Below are 19,150 nucleotides of genomic sequence, written 5' to 3'. Positions count from 1 at the left end.
TATTCTATATCAGAGACACAGACACACATATATATACTCACACAGAGACTCACACACACACACAGAGTCTTTTTTTTTTTTTTTTTTTTTTTTTTTTTTTTTTTTTTTTTTTTTTTTGGTTTTTTTCAAGACAGGGTTTCTCTGTGTAGCCTTGGCTGTCCTGGAACTCACTCTGTAGACCAGGTTGGCCTCAAAATCAGAAATCCTCCTGCCTCTGCCTCCCAAGTGCTGGGATTAAAGGCGTGCGCCACCACCGCCCGGCCACACACAGATTCTTATACAGAGACTGACAGACACACACAGACATACACACAGACACACAGACACACACAGACACACAGACACACACAGACATACAGACACACACAGACACACAGACACACACAGACACACACAGACATACAGACACACACAGACATACAGACACACACAGACACACAGAGACTCACACAGACACACAGATACACAGACACACACAGACACACACAGACACACAGACACACACAGACATACAGACACACACAGACACACAGACACACAGAGACTCACACAGACACACAGACACACAGACACACACAGAGACTCACACATACCCACACTCACTCTCGACACAGAGACAGACAGATATACACATACACACTCCCCTGAAAGCAGAATGAAAACTTTCCATTTTATGAAAGGTCCCCTCTAAACTACAGGTTTTCTTTATTAAATAAATAGAACTCTAAAGATGAGTCTACCATTTTTATAAGATACATAGCATTTTGCTAAAATAACCATTCCTTACTACTGGCACCTAAAACATTTATCTTTCTTATAATTATTTGATATTAAATAAAACTCAGTAAATGTAAAATTGGCAACAATATTAACAAACTAACACAATGAATTATATGTATATATTTTTAAACTTCAACACTTAAAGTTTCGGTCCCTGGAGACGTTCTTCCTTAACACAGCCCCCACTCCTGCAGCAGAGGCCTCAGTGCTGAGGGCTGGTCCTTACCTAACACAGCCCCCACTCCTGCAGCAGAGGCCCCGGTGCCGAGGGCTGGTCCTTACCTCCCACAGGATCCCTGCAGCCACTGTCGTTCATGGTTGTGTCCTGGCTCTTCAGGGTTTGGGCCATCATTTAGTGTCTGGGTTTTGTAGTGGAGATACCTTGTTTTCTTCTTGTTCCAAGTTCCGATAGACTCATGCTTCCCGCAGAAGCGAGAAGCGAGGAACAGACACAGTGGCTGAAATAAAATGGGAACCAAATCTAAATGACTTTCTATCCAGTCAAAGGGAAAACACCATTTTCAGCTCTTTGAATAAAGTCTTTTGTCTTGTGTTACTTCTTGCACCCTTAAGAAAAGTTGCTTTCTGGCTTTCAGGAGCATCATACCCCAAGCCCAGACAATGGAAGGAAAACTATCAATCTTGTACAGATGCTGCTATCTCCTAAAACACCCCAGCACACTTACAAGAGTATAAGCAGTAAGACCGAGTGAGCAGGATCCTAGAATACTTTGAATTTAGACACGAAACCCTCTTGAAAGCAACGTGGAGGCGGTCACTGTGAATGTCCCCAGCTGCTGGTTTTGGGCAGTGCCATTCATTCCCTCAAGTCACTGAGATCAGAGGTGCTTGATCACTTATGAACGAGTAAACTGCTCAAGTGCTGCTGGAAGACGCAACAAACACACATTTGAATCTTACAGAGACACAGAACCATTCACGCCATGTCCTTGTGATGCTCAGAGAAGAAAAATAAGTACAAGACCTCCTCACAAGGAACAAAGTCAGGAACCATTTTTAGGCCACAAAATTAAGTTGCTATAAGGTCTTACTGTTGAACACAATTTGTTCAGTAAGTTACCTGACCTTCACTAGTTATTAAAAAGAGGTCAAGGGTTAAACACAACAACACAGGCGACAGAGCTCTGTAAAGTGTTATACTTTTGAAGTTCTACTTGAGAGGCACAGAAAGCTAGCTTTGAATTTTTCCACGGTGCTCTCACACATTAAAACTTTTATGCATTTCATCTATTTATTATAGTGCCCAATGTACAGTAATACCTCATATATTGTTTGAAAAACATATTTAAAAATGATGAGGTGTGAGACAGTTCAGCAGGTAAAAACATTTGCCTCTAAAACAGGCAACCAAGGGCTAGGGACAAACTCAGTGGTACAGCTCTGGCCTAGCATGCACAAGACATGAGGCTCAATCCCCAATATTGAAAAATAAAATACAGAACAAACAACCTATGATTGAGTGCAAGAACCCACACACTGAGAAAAAAATGACTTCCACAGGTTATCCTCCAACCACAACCTCTACATACAGAATCATATAATACAAATACATAAATGTTAATTTTTTAAAAAGAAAGCGAATGCATAAACTAGAGAGAACGGAGACCTAGGACCACGCCCTTCTTTCTTCTGGTATGGATGTTGACAAATATCTCAAATGTAAAGACTGTCTTCTCTTGTTCTCTCTCTCAGCTCTTATTTGGTACTTCAGCTTTTGTGCGTGTGCTTGGCAAGTGTTTCTACCACTGAACTACACCCTGCTCTCAGGATATCTCCCTCCTTTGTTGTTTGAGACATTGGCTCTGTACATATTTCTGGCAGGCTTAGAACTTTCTATACAGCCTAGGTGATCCCCCTGCCTGAGTGCTGGGATCACAACCTTGTGCTCCCGCATCCAGCCTCCTAGTAATAAATATAACAGTAAAAGTAAGAACTTTGGAGGGAATTTTCTAGTACATTAACAACAACAACAACAACAACAAAAGAGCCAGGTGGTGGTGGCGCACACCTTTAATCCCAGCACTTGGGAGGCAGAGGCAGGCGGATTTCTGAGTTCAAGGCCACCCTGGTCTATAGAGTGAGTTCCAGGAGAGCCAGGGCTATACAGAGAAGCCCTGTCTCAAAAAACCAAAAAAAAAAAAAAAAAAAAAAAAAAAAAAAAAAAAAAGAAAGAGAGAAAGAAAGAAAGAAAGAATATTCGTTAAGACTGTAGGTATAGCTCAGTGGTAGATGTGTATAGTTTGTGCAAGGCCCTAGATTTAATCATTAGCACCACATTAAAAAAAAAATCACTAAAAAAAATGTCAAATGATTCCATTTACAGGAAGTTCTAGACTGAGTAAATGATTAAAATCTACAGTGAAAGAAAACTCGTAGAGGAGGGAGTGTGGACTAGAAATGAACAAGGAGGAAAACCTAGGTCATTAGTGTTTCATTTGCCCTCAAACTTAAAGCCTGTGCGGTTACTGTGTTTTACTCTTAACATTATGACAAACAGCACATCCCCAAAAGTCTCATCTAGCTACAGTGCAGGAAAAAGCAGCAGCAAAGGAACTACCACAGAAATGTCTTCACGGCCCAGCATATGCTTCTCCTCACAAGCTCACTGACTTCAGCCAGCAGCGACTCAAGCCCTCACCTCTGTACAGGGTTGAAACAGCGTTCTCTCAGAACACAAGTGGGACAAACATGTTTTTACCTCAACTCACAATGTCATATGGGCTGGTATCTGAGCAATCTGAAGGCTGACTTTGCAGAGCCATGCAAATCTTGAGCAGTGACAAGCCCATATTAGGAAGCAACTTTAGTGTGGAACGTCACAGAGTATGCATCAGAAGCCGGATGTGGTGGCTTCGGCCACTCCTAGCACTTGGGAGCCAGGGGCAGAAGGATCATGAGTTTGAGGTCATCCTGGGCTACATGGCAAGCTCCAGGCCAGCCTGAGCTACATGAAAGTCATGTCAAAAAAACACAAGTGAGGCTATGCCTCATAGTGATCAAAATGTGCTGTTGGACTTTTTGTGACAAGAAAAACTGATCCTTAACTGTCCGAAAAAGGTATTTGATGGTATCTTTCCCACAAAGCATAGAATGTGTCTCAATTGGCACAAACACATTTATTTTTAGTGAATTTCTTCCAAGTTCAATTGTGAAATATTGGTTTTCAGTGTCCTGTAGTAACTCATTTGGTTGAATTCTCTCAGGATCCTGCCCACTTTAACCCCGACCCTGTCACCTGATCTTCCTGCTTTGTCTTCTTTAGGGCATGAACTGGTTACAATTAAGAGTCCTTCTTCACTCATGGAGACTATACCAAACGGGAGTTTACGTTTTTTTCTGGCAAATGTGACAAAATGTTAATGTCTTTCAGATTGGGATGTACACAAGCTATGTCCTGCAGTTTTCTGTGTTTAAGGTAATTAGTAACTTTCAGAAATGAGTAAGTAGGTAAAGGAGATATAATGGGTAAGAACGGTTGCTGTACAAATATGAGGACTTGAGTTCAAATCCCCAAGGTTGGGTGACAGAGATGGAAGCCTGCTGGTCACCTAGCTGGCTTAGCCAAAACAGTAGAAATAAAGTGAAAACTGATAAAGGAAAACAACTGATACTCTCTGCCAGCCACCACACATGCATGTACCACTCAAACACACACAAGAAAAAAAGTAACAAAATATATTTTGTACCTCTAGGTCCTATGATGACAACTAGGAGCACATGGGGTGAACTTCTACCCTAGAAGCTTCAACCACAGCTGCCTACACATTTTGTAACAAGCTGGAAAGAAGACCGGACAAGAGAAAGCTGCCTGTGTGGAGGAAAACCAGGCCTGGCAGGGCAGCTGGACCTTGCTCATCCGTCATGCTCTGCAAGTAGCCAAAGGGACTTGTGGAAACCAAGGAAAGACAGATTTGGAGAAGACAGGAACAGAAGGGAAGGGCTAGGTACCAGGAAACAAAGAACTTGGGTTTGGAAATAAAGTTCAGTATAAACAGAGCAAAAGACCATGAGTCCCTGCTGGACATTAGTTTAGATACGAATGACATCATCACAAATGTATAGCAATGGGGTCTGATAAGGCTTTTACTGGGCTTCGTGGCACACGCCTTTAATCCCAGCACTTAGGATGCAGAGGCTGGCGGCTCTCTGTGAATTCAAGACCAGCCTGGTCTCTATAGTCTAGAGACTGTCTCAGAGGGGAAAAGGTAGTTTTCAGGCTGACTTCCTGGCTGTCCTGGAACTCACTGTCCACCAGCCATGATCCATGCAGGCTGTCATGTTCTTTGAATGCTATGGTCTTAGCTTGTTTAATTGGCTGGGGCTCCTTTCCCTGTAACTTAGACAGTATAACCTCAGTCACCCACATCCCATAAGAGCAGTCTCCCCGGGGAAAGTATTTTCTTCCAGTCTGCCCCAATGTTTCTAGTCCCAAATTCACCAGAAAATAATAGAAGTTATGATGGTCATTTTAAAATGTTACTATTATATATATATTTTGATCAACTCTTCACACTCTGGAGACTGTAGCACATACAACTGAAACAGAGTATGTCATATAATTTTGATTTTAATCATTAGAATTTAATCAAATCATATTTTAAAATCCATTTTTCACATTTACTATAAAGTATCCTAATATTTAAAAAATACTTAAGAAACAAAACTTCCCAGCGACCTAAGCTACAAAAGGCTTCCAAAATTTCCTTTCTGCTCAGTTTAGCTCTTCCACATGATGTTGATACTAGATTATACACTGGGTGTGCTGTCACATATGAACCTTCATACTAAAAGTGACTGCTTTTTCAGTCCTTTCTCTGGCTTATATACTCATGTCATTTTACAATGTCATAATCCAGGACTGCTGCAGAGGTCAGAACAGCTCCGATGAATTGCTCAACTTGTCCTTATGGTGTTATGAGAGCTTACCAGGCTCCTTTTAAGCCAACTGTACTAATGCAGGTATCAATGTATGGTCCACAGACTACACACGATACTTTCCAGACTAACAGATTTAACCTAAAAGTACTGTTAGTCATTGCTTGTTTCAAGAACTCAATGGTATCAATTCCTTGTATGTTGATACCACTAGTTAAAGAGTTGCCTAAAGCAGGATGGTGGTGGCGCATGCCTTTAATCCCAGCACTTGGGAGGCAGAGGCAGGCAGACTTCTGAGTTCGAGGCCAGCCTGGTCTACAGAGTGAGTTCCAGGACAGCCAGGGCTATACAGAGAAACCCTGTCTCGAACCCTCCAGCCCCTCCCCCCAAAGTTGGCTAAAACAAAAATTTTGTTTCTATTCTTCTAATATTTAAATCTCATACAGAGAGAATCTTAGTATTATATCCTTGGGGTATAGACATTATTAATAACTAAAAAATGAGGCAATAGTACTTGCCTCCAAAAGTATGTTTTGGGAAGAGCTTTAGGATTAACAATAAGGGAGTAAGTACTTCATTGCCAATTAACAACTAACTTCACTCAACCTGGCAATCCACATTGTATTTTATATACCAGGTGAGAACTTCCATCACGAGAGACACAGGGCAGACACAGAAGTGGCTCACCGTCCTTTAAAAAGACAAAAGCCAGGTTTCACGTGTAGAAAGCAAGATTTGTTGCATATCAACTAGTCCTCCACTTCCCCACTTAAGGGGTCTGTTTTATCAGCAGAGGTGGTATGCCTTACCAGTGAAGGCAAATCTCCTTTGCTAAGTTATCCTCAGACTAGTGTATAAACCAGTATCTAATGAGATTAAAAAAAAAATCTACTGAGTTGTTTAAAAAGATTTTATTTCCAAATTAAGACTTGTAAGAAAGCAAGCCAGGTGCCCCCTGCTTCTGGCTGTGACTGAAATATCGGCACAACGAACCATAGTGAACTCACTTAAAAACTACCACAGAGAACAGAGACCATAAAGACCAGAGAGCAAAGAGAAGAACCTGGGTCCTTGACACACTGGACCACCTAGAATCTTAAGTGGAATTTTAAAAATGTTCAGTGGCTTCTCAGATGTTTCCTGGAGTGTTTTCTAAGTTACTTAACTCCAAATCTGACTCCATGACCAGAACCCTAGAATGTGGCCAATGTTCAGCAATATATTCTTCTGACTAAGACAGAAGATCCATTAAACCGTTCTTAAGTCATATGGAGTCAAGCTTTAGCATTTGTCATAGGTTATTTTTCCATTTCCATGGGAGGAGAGTTTAGTCACCATAAGACAAGACAGTCTTTGGTTATATAGAGACAAGTAAGCAGAAACTGGCAGCATTAACACATTTTTTTTGTAACCTGTGTAGGTATTGCCGAATAGTATGTGACAGTTATCAGCACTGTAATACTTACACTGAAGATAAAACAGTGTCAAAGAATGGTTTATATATGTTTACATACACACATCTCTCATTATCGATCAATATAAGAGGAGAAAATTAGAACAATGTAGTGTATTAAAATTTATTAGAATCTAGAATCCAGCTACAAGAACATGTTCTCATAATAGGTACTGATAGAAAAACAGTTAATGGGGTATACAACACGGGGCCTCCCCTCCAGGACCACATTATCTTGTCAATACTTAGGTTGTGGTGATTAACCAGAGGAGCCAGGTAGTTCTAAAGCATTTAAAGGGGCTATAGGTTAGTCTGGTTCTAGGTAAATACTCTGGCTGCAATATCAACTAAATTTATGCTAAAATATGCATAGACCACAGAAGCAGACCCAACAATTTAAGCAGTTGACAGAGTAGTGACTGTAGTCTGAGTCAGCCTTAGAAAGGGGGGTGGGGGCTTGGTTTTAACTTAGTGGAAGAGCACTTGCCTAGCATGCACAAGGCACCCAGATTTAACCCCCAGCACCTTAAAAAAAAAAATAAGAAAAGGAGAAGGAAAACAGAAATAAGCTAATTACTCTTCTCCCCTTGACATGGACACAAAGCCCTTGAGAGTCTCCATGATTCTGTTACAGAAGTCATTTGCTTTGGCCAAGTTTCTTGTTTAAGGTTTTGTCTGTTCTGGATAAGATTAATTGTAATGCAGGATTAAAACCAGCTACCCTGGAGTCATGTATCTTTTTTCTAACCAGTGGAGGACCCAGAAGAAATGGATGGCAAGCTTTTTCAAAGGTCCACCTGGTAAGATTTTGAGGTGCCCACTCAAGTGGGAAAGACCAAGGCAGAACAAGGCTTCTATTAGCAGGATTGTCAGGGTAACATTCAGGGCAATAATCAGCCCTGTTAATACGGTCTAAGAACACTTGGTAACATTCATTTTCAACAAGTTCAGTTTGGTACAACCAGTGCCCTAGTTCTAAGCTAGGGAACCACTGCTGCCCACAATCAGGGCAGTGTGAATTATCTGAGAACATCTGGGCTTAGAAAGACAACGCAAAGCAATGTAACAACAAAAAGCAACAATGACAGAGAGAGGGAAGCAATAAGCAACAATCAGTCCTGTTACAGTTTCCTTTACAACTTGTCAGCTTGACCACCCTGGAGTGCTGATCCTGGCTTGCACCTTAGTGCGCTCTTCAAGGTCTTGTTGTTTATTCTTCACTCAATTGCAACTCAGTCTCTGTACTCAGGGGCCAGTCCAGTCACTTACACTAGCAGCACAGATCACAGAGTAGCTCCTTCAAAGGAAAGCCAGGCCTCTAGTCCAAGCCGGTTGCTCTTTCCTGTCCAGTGTCAGCTGAAGACAGAATCACACAGAGGCTCTGCTCTGCTGGTAAGATTCTGCTTGGTGAAACAGACGCGCTGATGGATCCGGTGAGTCTTCTGGTGGTGCAGGCAGTCTCGCCAATAGCACTTTACAGTGATGTAGTGAGGTCAGGAAGACCTGGTGGAGTAGATCCAGTTAAGTCAGTCTTGAAAGGATCTTTATCTGGACCAAGCCACAGAGAAGTCGCTGGTGTTGAGTTTACCGGATGGTCTGGGAATGCGTCACACACCTGTAAATGATAAAACTTCAGACGACTCATATGGGCTTTGCAGTTGCTCACAGTATTACAAGCATGCACTTGAGAACTATTTGCAGCAGTCAAGGTAGATGACGATAGTCTCATAGGGTTCCCCACAGCTTAACTTAGGTCAAGCCATCCTGAGCTATTTGGAAGCTGACTCTCCTGGACCCTGGGGCGGGCTCTGAATCACTTAGGGTTTATATGAGGATTGGTGGGACTTTTTTTTTCTATTTTGGACTATATTTGTTTTAGTTTTTACTGCCTTTGTATCTTGACAATAAAAGACCTGTACATCACTTCTGTAAAATAGGTACCATCCAGTATCCTTATAACAGGAGGGCAGCAGTAACTATGACAGCTTTTCCAACATAGGCTTCAATATAACCAGGAAAAATCTTAGCAAACTATTAGATAATATTTTTAAGCAGCTAACCATAAGAAGTTAAAAATTCCTTTAAAAGTTGAAAAAAAGGAATCAATGGGGCAAGTCTCACTGTTGAATTTGTCTGTATAAGGTTGACACATGCCATTTTGAGATGACATGAGCAGGGTAGACCAAGGTATTTTCATGATCTTGGATGTAACAAACACAAGGTAGGCAAGGACACATGGATAAGAAGGATGCACAGGAAGCACCAGATTACCAAACTATAGTATGTGCCCCATGCAGTAGTTCTTATAAATCCTGATGCTCAATCCTGTGAGAATAGGAACACTAAAGATAATGTTAACAGGAGCCTCAAAAGCTGGCCCTACTCAACGCCAAACTTTCTTAGAGACTTTTGGATTTACAATGGCAAAGGGGAATGCAAATGAGTCCCGAGAATGCTAGAAACGCAGGGGAACATTTTCATAGCAGATGGAAGTCAGTTTGTATGTACTAATGTGCTTTTTAAGGTCAGGTCACCGGGTACTAGGCTACCAATCCTGCTCCCAGTTTCTAGAAATACTATTAAGGAAATACTTGGGTGAAACACCAAAACCACTCATCCATGCTCACAAATCAAGAAAAAGCCCAGAGGCTCTATGGCTCAGAAAACCCTACCCTTCCCTGGAACTTCTTCCCTCCAACTACACTGTCAACCGCCATACCTCAAGAATTCATGAATAAAAAGAATTATCACTGACACCTGTTTAGACAAGCCACCCTGGTCCTTTAAACTATTACAGCAAAATCAAAAGGGAGCTCCAGATCTCCAACCACCACCTGTCACCAGCCTCTTCATTCATCCTTTATACTTACAATGGCAGATCATGAATGAAGAGGGAACCAAAAAATGCTCCCAGAAAGACCTAATCCCTGGACTGACAACTTCACTACCATTATTTGCTTCAAAGCCTCAGGACCAAGCCCATAGCCTTTATGTCAATCATAAGACTCTCAGGACTTCCTATTACTACTCCAGCTCTTCCAACTTTAATCTTTGTATGGCTAAAAGGCAGGAGGAAAACAGTACCTGATTTTATTTATTGTTCTCAGAAACTACGACAACTTTGCTGGGTTTGCTGTGCTGTTTTAACACTACAGCATACACAGCCAGCATTTCATGCTTTCCTCATTACATGGATTTCTCTTTAACATACTGTTATATCTTACTTGTTTTGTGTATGGGTGTGGGCGCGGCCATGCCACTGCACACATGTGGAAGTTAGAGGATTAGCATGTGATCCCAAGTAGGCTGTCAGGCTTGGGGACAAGCTCCTTTACCCCTTTAGCCATCCTGCCAGTCTTAAGACAGCAAGTGAAAATCAAGGACAGCCTAGATCCCTGTACTCTGATGACGGGCGTGTAAATGAACAGAACAACTCTGAAACGCAAAAGGCAGACTTCAATACAGTCTCTATCACCCACACTAGGAGCTGAATCAGGGCCTCATATGTGCTAAGCAAGCCCTTGACCATTTTTTCTTCTTGTAACTTGGTAGAGAACAAGAATATTCTTCTATCATAAATACTAATGGCTTACAGTATCTCTGTTCATTATTTTATAACTTAAAAGAGCAGAAATAGCAGTAAGACAGAAAAAAAACCAGGCAAAACTAGCCTTTATACAGGACAGGAGGAAGTGACCCTGCTCAGAAGCAAAGTAGGCATCAAACACTGGGTTAGGAGCCCTGTCATCAAACTCAGAGACAGGCAGAACAACCTAGGTGCCACAGTGAGTCCCTGTCTAAAAGCAAAAATAAAGATGAAAGGAGGGGGGCCTACACAGGATATGCATTGTTGCTTTTCTTATAAAATTCTAAGCACCACATCTTCATAGAAAAACAGCAAAACACTGCCCTGTGCAAGGCCCTTTGTCAATTCCTACACATACAAAGGAGATGTCTTCAACACTTCCTGAGTCCAGACTGGAGTCAGGTTACAGGTGAAGGCTTACTGACTTTAAAAAAAAACATCCAGCTATCACAGGGCATCCAGTAAGGTACCATAGACAAAGCCAGGACACCTCACATTACCAAACTAAATGAATGATCAAACACAGTGGGCCAAAACTAAAGTGTAAAAAGCTTCCATGTAACCCAAATACTGTATAAAACAAAGATCTGGGTTTTTTTTGTTTGTTTGTTTGTTTGAGAACATGAGCACATAGGAGGCAAGAGGCTCGAGGATTACAAATTCCAGCCAGCCCTAACCAACAGAAAACTAAATTCTACTTTAATCCACTGGAATGAACTTTATAGGCATTAAATAATTTAAGTATTCTGATCCTGTTCATTCTTTAATAAATGTTAGTATAAACCCCCCAAATCTGCTGTTCTTTAAGATATATTTAATTTAAAAAATTTATTTATCACACACACACACAAACACACACACACACACACACACACACACACACACACATATGAATGATGAGTACAATGTAGCTGTCTTCAGACGCACCAGAAGAGGGCATCAGATCCCATTACAGATGGTTGTAAGCCACCATGTGGTTGCTGGGAATTGAACTCAGGACCTCTGGAAGAGCAGTTGGTGCTCTTAACTACTGAGCCATCTCTCCAGCCCAAGATATATTTAATTTTATGTGTATGCACTCCTGGTGTCCACAGAGGCAAGAAGAGGGTATCAGATTCCTTGAAGCTGGTTACAGATATTTGTGAGATATCACAAGGTTGCTGGCACTTGAACCTGGATCCTCTGGAAGAGCAGCCAGTATTCTAAAACCACTAAGTCATCTCATATAGACCACTCAGGCCTCAAACTCAATATAACCTTGATCCTCTATGTTGGCCTTCAGGAATGGCAGGATTATAGGCATATCTACTACCTTTAATTTTATGTGGTACTAGGGATAGAATCCATAATATATTCATGCTAAGTGAGCACTCTACCAACTGAACTGCATTTATAATACAGTATCTGCTTTACTTGTTTGTTTTTGAGACAGGGTCTCACAGTGTAGCCTGACTGACCTAAAGCTACCCACGTACACTAGGCTGGCTTCCAATTAACAGATATTCTCCTGCCTGTGCCTTACAAGTACCAAAATCAAAGATGTGTGCCACCATGCCCAGCTCCAAATCTGTCATTGATACTACTGATCTATATATTGTATATCAATTTAAAAAAAAAAAAAAAAAAGACATCTTTGAGAGGCCGGAGAGACAATTCAGTGCTTAAGAGGACTGCTGCTCTTCAAGGACTGGATTCCTTTAAGAATAATTTTTTCTTAATTTCTTTCTTTCTTTTTTTTTTGGTTTTTCAAGACAGGGTTTCTCTGTGTAGCCCTGGCTGTCCTGGAACTCAACTCTGTAGACCAGGCTGGCCTCGAACTCAGAAATCTGCTTGCCTCTGCCTCCCAAGTGCTGGGATTAAAGGTGTGTGCCACCGCCCAGCTAAAGGACTGGATTCCATTCCCAGAACTTCTGATGGTTTAGAACCACCCAGAATTCTAGTTCTGACCTCTGTAGGCACCATGCATGAATGTAGTGCAGACAGACATAAAGGTAAAACATTCGTAAAATAAAATGAACAGACTTTTAAAATTAAAAAAGGCCGGGCAGTGGTGATGCACACCTTTAATCCCAGCACTTGGGAGGCAGAGGCAGGTGGATTTCTAAGTTCGAGGCCAGCCTGGTTTACAGAGTGAATTCCAGGACAGCCAGGGCTACACAGAAAAACCCTGTCTCGAAAAAACAAAACAAAAACAAAACAAATCAAAAAAATTAAAAAAAAATTAACATTTTGATTTTTCTGGGATTATCATTTTAAGTATTTTTCCCTAGGACTATAGTAAAAAGCCACAATTGCCTACCTTTTGTAGAAGAGTTTCACTAAGGTTTATACATAAAGTAGTATGATGAGAGCTTTATATTTCACAACTAGTTCTGAGTCTAGATGATAGTAAGGATATATAATCTTCACTATTTTGCTAGGGGAGAAAACAGCTGCAAATGTTCTTTCCTTCCAGGAACTGACAGAAAGAACAGGTGTGAGCGAGCACACGTCCAAGCAAGCACTCATGTGCACATGCGCATGGCTAGCACACTTATGGGGGATGGGAAGGGGGACCAAGCATAAATAGCTATTTTAGACCTTTACTGGCACAGTTGGATCTACTCTGCCCTGCCTGATTAAACTCCATGGCTCAAATTTTTTGTCTACAGTTTCAGTTTAAAACATCAACAGCCAAATTTATGTGCAGCTTTTTGACCTTGTGCCATAATTGTTTATTTCTGTATCTGTACTAGGTAGCTGCATCCAGGTAACTGGTCTATTATTGAAATATCCTAGGTACTATTATCTTCGCTAACTGGTAGTAAGGGTTTTTGATACTTGAAAGGTGTCATGAAGCTGGACAGTGGTGGCACACACCTATAATCCCAGCACTTGGGAGGCAGAGGCAGGTGGATTTCTGAGTTCGAGGCCAGCCTGGTCTACAGAGTGAGTTCCAGGACAGCCAGGGCTACACAGAGAAACCCTGTCTCGGAAAAACCAAAAAAAAAAAAAAAAAAGAAAGAAAGAAGTTTAAGTGAGTGAGCAAAGCACTTTAATACCCCCTCTTTTTTTTTTAAAGATTTTTATTTTTACATGTATGAGTACACTGTAGCTATCTTCAGACACACCAGAAAAGGGCATCAGATTCCATTACAGATGGTTGTGAGCCACCGTGTGGTTGCTGGGAATTGAACTCAGGACCTCTGGAAGAGCAGTGAGCCATCTTTCCAGCCCCTAATGCTTCCTCTTAGGGTTGTTTTTTTAACATAGAAAATAGATGCCTGGAGCAGTTCAGATACTATACATTCTTCTGGTTAATATATTTTTCTGAGTGCAAAAAGAGAATCTTTTCCTACTTCCCATTCCTCCTCAATCCTTTGATGACTTTTACACTTCTGGTTTAGGCTAACACACAGGGTAACAGCAATACACAAAGAATTCATGAGTCCACTAAAAAATCCAATACCAGGTGGCATAACTGACTCAATTGGTTTTTTTAATGACGATCTCTGTAGTAGCACAACCTGGTCTCAGTTGGTGCCTCTCTTGTCTTTGCTTAACGAGTGCTGGATTTATATATACAGTGAGACTGGGCCATGACCCTGCCCCCCTTACCTCAACTTTCACAATCACTTTTTTTTTTTCCTGGAGAGTCTTGTTATATAACCTGTTTGAACTCATAATCTCCTTCTTTAGCCTTCTGAATACTAGGATTACAAGTGTCTCTCTACACCTTATTTTATTATTCCTTCACTACTTCTCTCTCTTTTGTTTTTTTTTTGATTTTTGAGACAGAGTTTCTCTGTGTAGCCCTGGCTGTCCTGGAACTCACTCTGTAGACCAGACTGGCCTCAAACCCAGAAATCCGCCTGTCTCTGCCTCCCAAGTGCTGGGATTAAAGGCATGCGCCACCAGTGCCTGGAATTCCTTCACTTCTTGTCTAGTCTTTTAAGAACATTATCCTTAGGTATCTTTATGTAACTCTGTTGGACCTCAAACTCTCTGCCAGGACTGCCTTTCCCTCCCAATGCTGGGATTAATGGCACGCACCCCCACAGTCTGTTCTGTCTTACTTTGAGAAAGGGTCTCTCACTCAAGTGGGGATGGAGGGAGGCTGATAGTCAACAATCTTCCTGTTTCTGCCCATGCCATCCATACCCACTACTCCAAGTGATAGGATTATAGACAGGGTCTCACTATGTAGCTCTGGTTGGCCTGGAACTAGCTATATAGACTGTCTGTTACTGTACGTGGTCCCACCAGCTTACTATTACAGAGTTATTTTAAATACTTCTATCTTTATTACAGAAAAGTTTCAGAAATGATGTAGTTTCCTTACATAACTCATACAGTATCTTATACAAGGTGCCATTATTTAAGGCAAGAAATTTAACATTGATAAGTCTACTAACGAAGTCACATTCAAATGTCACCAGTTTTCCCATTAATGAATGTTCCTTTTCTGTTCTAGGTTCCAAGCCAGGATCCTGTTAGATCAAAGTGGCTACCCTTGTAGAAGAAAATCACCTACACCCATATCCTACTTACTGCCCTCCCAAAATAAGTAACACCCCCAGGGCATAATAGACTTAACTTCCTAAAATAAGGCCTTACATTATATCTGGTACCTTCTCTAATCTGCTAAGCCTACGAATACAAGGATTTCTTATATTTTATGGTTTACTGTTGGTTCGTATATCTTCCAATCTTATGTTAAATGATCTGATTATCTGAACTCTAAGAACTTGGAAAGAATCTATCTTCATTTTTAAAACAGATTCCACATTACATTTAGTTCTTACTTTTCCTCAGTCTCTCACCTTGTCTTGTCACCTTGATAGTCTGGAATAATAGTGTCAGTCTGGACAAAGTCTGTTACTTTAAGTTTGTGTAATATTTTATCATGATTTGAAAGAAAAAAAAATTAGTTATTTTTGTCAAGAATGAAACAATGTGTCCTCGGTATCATGTCACTTAGGCTCATGCTGTTCCTGTCTTATGGGAGTATGAACCTTGAGCACTAGGTCTGCATGCTATTTCCACCATCAATTATTTCTTTTGTAGTTAATAATTTTTGTTTTTGTTTTTCAAGACAGGGTTTCTCTTTGTAGCCCTGGCTGTCCTGGAACTCACTCTGTAGACCAGGCTGGTCTCGAACTCAGAAATCTGCCTACCTCTGCCTCCCAAGTGCTGGGATTGGGCATGTGCCACCACCGGGGAGACACTTTGAGACTATGCAGTTATCCTGATTCTCCTCTACCTTTCACCCACTAGCATGTTAAATGAAACACTCACTTTAGCAATGCTTGCATACTGGTGCCTGCCTTCCTATTTCCTTCATACCTGCTGTCTGTCAGTGACTCATCCCTTCTCTAGTCAGTAAGCTGTTATCAGTAAGGACTCTTGAGTACAGTTTATGGTTTAAATTCCATACTTTCATTCTCTTTGCAGTTCACATTGTCTCAGCTTGACCATAAGGCACTTCTTAATGGTGGCCCTATCCTTCCAATAAACTTTTCATTCTTTTTTTTAAAGGATTTATTTATTTTATATATGTGAGTACACTGTCACTGTCTTCAAACACCCCAGAAGAGGGCATTAGATCTCATTACAGATGGTTGTGAGCCACCATGTGGTTGCTGGAAATTGAACTCAGGACCTCTGGAAGAGCAAACAGTGCTCTTAACTGCTGAGCCATCTCTCCAGTCCCCAATAAACTTTTAAAAATCCAAGATCTGAATGTCCACTTTTATTGGGGAGGCATCATCAAAGCAATAATTAAGACAATAACTTCTTTTAAAACAGGACTCATCATGTTGTTCAGGTGAACCCACACTTAAAACCTTCCTCCTTCAGCTTACTAAGTAGCTGGTATTACAGGCTGGTGCTACTGGACGCAGTTTACCACTAATCCTTCATTTCTTTTACTATATTCAACTTATCATCCAAGAATCATTAGCATTTCCTGGGAGCTGGTTAGAACTACAAACTTAGATGCACCATCCCTGAGACCCATTAGACTTGAATTTCTTAAAATCCTGTGGATCTCATGCCAGATAACCCTTTGAGTTAGTTCCCTTTATCATAAAATCCACGTTTATCATCCTTTTTGAAAAAAAAAAAAAAAACAAAAAACAAAAAACTTGGAGCTGGGCAGCGGTGGTACATGCCTTCAATCCCAGCACTCAGAGAAGAGACAGGAGAATCTCTGAGATGGAGGCCAGCCTGATCTATAGGACAAGTTCCAGGACAGCTAGGGGGAAATCCTGTCTTAAAAAAGCAGAAAGAAAATCTGTAGCACGCCTTGAGTCTAAACTGTATTTTTACAGCTACCACTAATAGATCTGTCTTCTAAGGCACTCATGCCACTACTATTCTTATTTCCCTTTAAAATGTTGTTAAAACTATGAGCCAAAAAGTCAAGGCATAAACATTGACTACAAATAACGACAGCAATCTCCTTTTCTGCCTGAACCCAGACGACTGCTCCTGTGCTCACTTGAATTCATGCTGCAGCTGTTCTTAACCACAAGTGCACCACCTAGATGGCCAAGGGCAGAATGACATGTATATGTGCACGGAGCTCTACTGAGAGGATACAAAAAGGTATCTGGGGCTTTTAAATCTGCAATAATGAAAGCCCTGCTGTTTTGCTCTAGCAAGATAGAAATAAGCAAATCCAGGTCGCTCTGTTAGAGCTACCTACACTTTCAGAGGGCAAAAGCCACCACTTTAAATTTGGTTTTGTCAAATACTAAAGCAGAGTTACTAAAAAGCAATACGAAGCTGGGCGGTGGTGGCACACGCCTTTAATCCCAGCACTTGGGAGGCAGAGGCAGGTGGATTTCTGAGTTCGAGGCCAGCCTGGTCTACAAAGTGAGTTCTAGGACAGCCAGGACTATACAGAGAAACCCTGTCTCAACCCCCCCCCCCAAAAAAAAGCAATACGATTTGATTTGTAGAAGTTATGATATTACAGATGAACTTTCTTCATTTCTATCTGGGTTATCAAAATCATGTTCTACATATAATCCTTCTAATATTTTATATGGAAAAAACCCCCGCTGTTAGTAATAGCTGTTTTTACTTCTATACTTAAATGATTTCATTAAATATTCTAAGTGACCCTACAACTCTTTTTTTTTTTTTTTTTTTTTTTTTTTTTTTTTTTTGGTGTTTTTTCGAGACAGGGTTTCTCTGTGTAGCCTTGGCTGGCCTCAAACTCAGAAATCTGCCTGCCTCTGCCTCCCAAGTGCTGGGATTAAAGGCGTGTGATACCACCGCCCGGCTCACCCTACAACTCTTTACTAAGGAAACAGCTCGGAAGTAGGTATCTGCCAAAGTCCTAGGATTCTCACTCAGGTCAGCAACAGGGGACTGACAGCACAGGAAACCAGATCAGTTATGACTCCAAAGTCCACGTACATAACCACCCTTCAAGATATCCTTATTGACAAATGCTTGTCTGACTGTACAAAGTTTATGATAAAATATGAAAACTATGCTGAAAAACCATTTGTAGGTCAATTTACAAGGGGTGCTGGTGATGCAGAACGCCAGCTATGTGTGCTTTTCATTGTGGCCTTGGTGTTTAATAGGAACGTGAAAGGCAGGCAAGGCTTCGCTAAACAACCTTCCCCTTGGAAAATTAAGGAGCCCTTTAATTCCTTGGAATGGTTTAAAATAACTATATGCAAGATACAATGCACTGACTCTAACAGCCAAGCGTGGGGGTACACTCTCTAATTCTACCATTTAGGAGGCAGAGACTTGTGGTCTCTGAGTTCACGTTAAACTGGCCTAATAGTGGGGTCCAGGTAAGCCAGGGATATATAACACAGAGATCCTAGCTCAGAAAAATAAACTAAAAAAACCCCACAAAACAAGCAAACAAACCAAAACCCCTACTGTACTTGTCAGGTGACCAGCTAAATTCTGGCTGCCTGTTTACTACAGAAGCTCAGGTGTGGCAGCTCTACCTCAGGAGGGGAACTTGATTTAAGGGAAAAAAAAAAAAAAACGCTTGAGTGAGTCAGTTAAGACCACGTGACAACTGCAACAACCCTCGTTATCTAGTTGTGGACTCTGCATCCAGATCAACCAACGGACTTAAGGGCCTCAAAGGTTTTCCTAAAGAACCTCAGGTTGTTTTGTTTAAACTATTCCAATTCCAAAGGCTTCCTACAACACTCTTATTTTTAGTTTGTTTACTACTAGGTTCTCTACTTAAATCATTTTCTATTTACAAAGGAATTATACAGTACATAAAACTGATAGTTCTGAGTCCCTGCTGTAGCCTTTACAAAACAACAACAAAGCCTTCTTATACATTTAAATAATCGATTTTTAAACCTATGGGCAGGTACTCGGGGTGTGGTAGTGCCTTTGATCCCGGGGCTCCAGAAGCAGAGGTGGGAGGATCTCTGGAGTTCGAGGCCAGCCAGGGCCAAAAA

At 41.1% G+C, this 19,150-nt stretch overlaps 2 protein-coding genes across 7 annotated transcripts in view; both read right to left on the bottom strand.

Annotated features, from left to right (window-relative positions):
• LOC116101694 (torsin-1A-interacting protein 2-like) overlaps window positions 1–19,150 on the bottom strand; it is a 31,851-nt gene that overhangs the window by 6,798 nt on the left and 5,903 nt on the right. For 3 of the 6 annotated variants that reach the window (XM_031385473.1, XM_031385500.1, XM_031385506.1), the window contains exons 1-2: window positions 8,399–8,518; window positions 1,063–1,238 (exon numbers count right to left, since the gene is read on the bottom strand). In XM_031385473.1, the coding sequence (XP_031241333.1) occupies window positions 1,063–1,132 (70 nt within the window). In that variant the 5' untranslated portion in view covers window positions 1,133–1,238; window positions 8,399–8,518. Of the gene's footprint in view, window positions 1–1,062; window positions 1,239–8,398; window positions 8,519–19,150 lie in introns of those variants that run through there. The other 3 variants (XM_031385495.1, XM_031385481.1, XM_031385490.1) reach the window with 1 other exon arrangement.
• LOC116101734 (torsin-1A-interacting protein 2) lies at window positions 6,573–8,405 on the bottom strand. The gene has a single exon (XM_031385516.1). It carries the CDS (start codon window positions 8,160–8,162, stop codon window positions 7,767–7,769), a length of 396 nt encoding a protein of 131 aa, XP_031241376.1. The 5' UTR covers window positions 8,163–8,405; the 3' UTR covers window positions 6,573–7,766.

This window comes from Mastomys coucha, unplaced genomic scaffold (genome assembly GCF_008632895.1).
Source record: "Mastomys coucha isolate ucsf_1 unplaced genomic scaffold, UCSF_Mcou_1 pScaffold1, whole genome shotgun sequence".
Lineage (NCBI taxonomy): Eukaryota > Metazoa > Chordata > Mammalia > Rodentia > Muridae > Mastomys > Mastomys coucha.
This window is presented reverse-complemented; position numbering and strand designations above follow the sequence as displayed.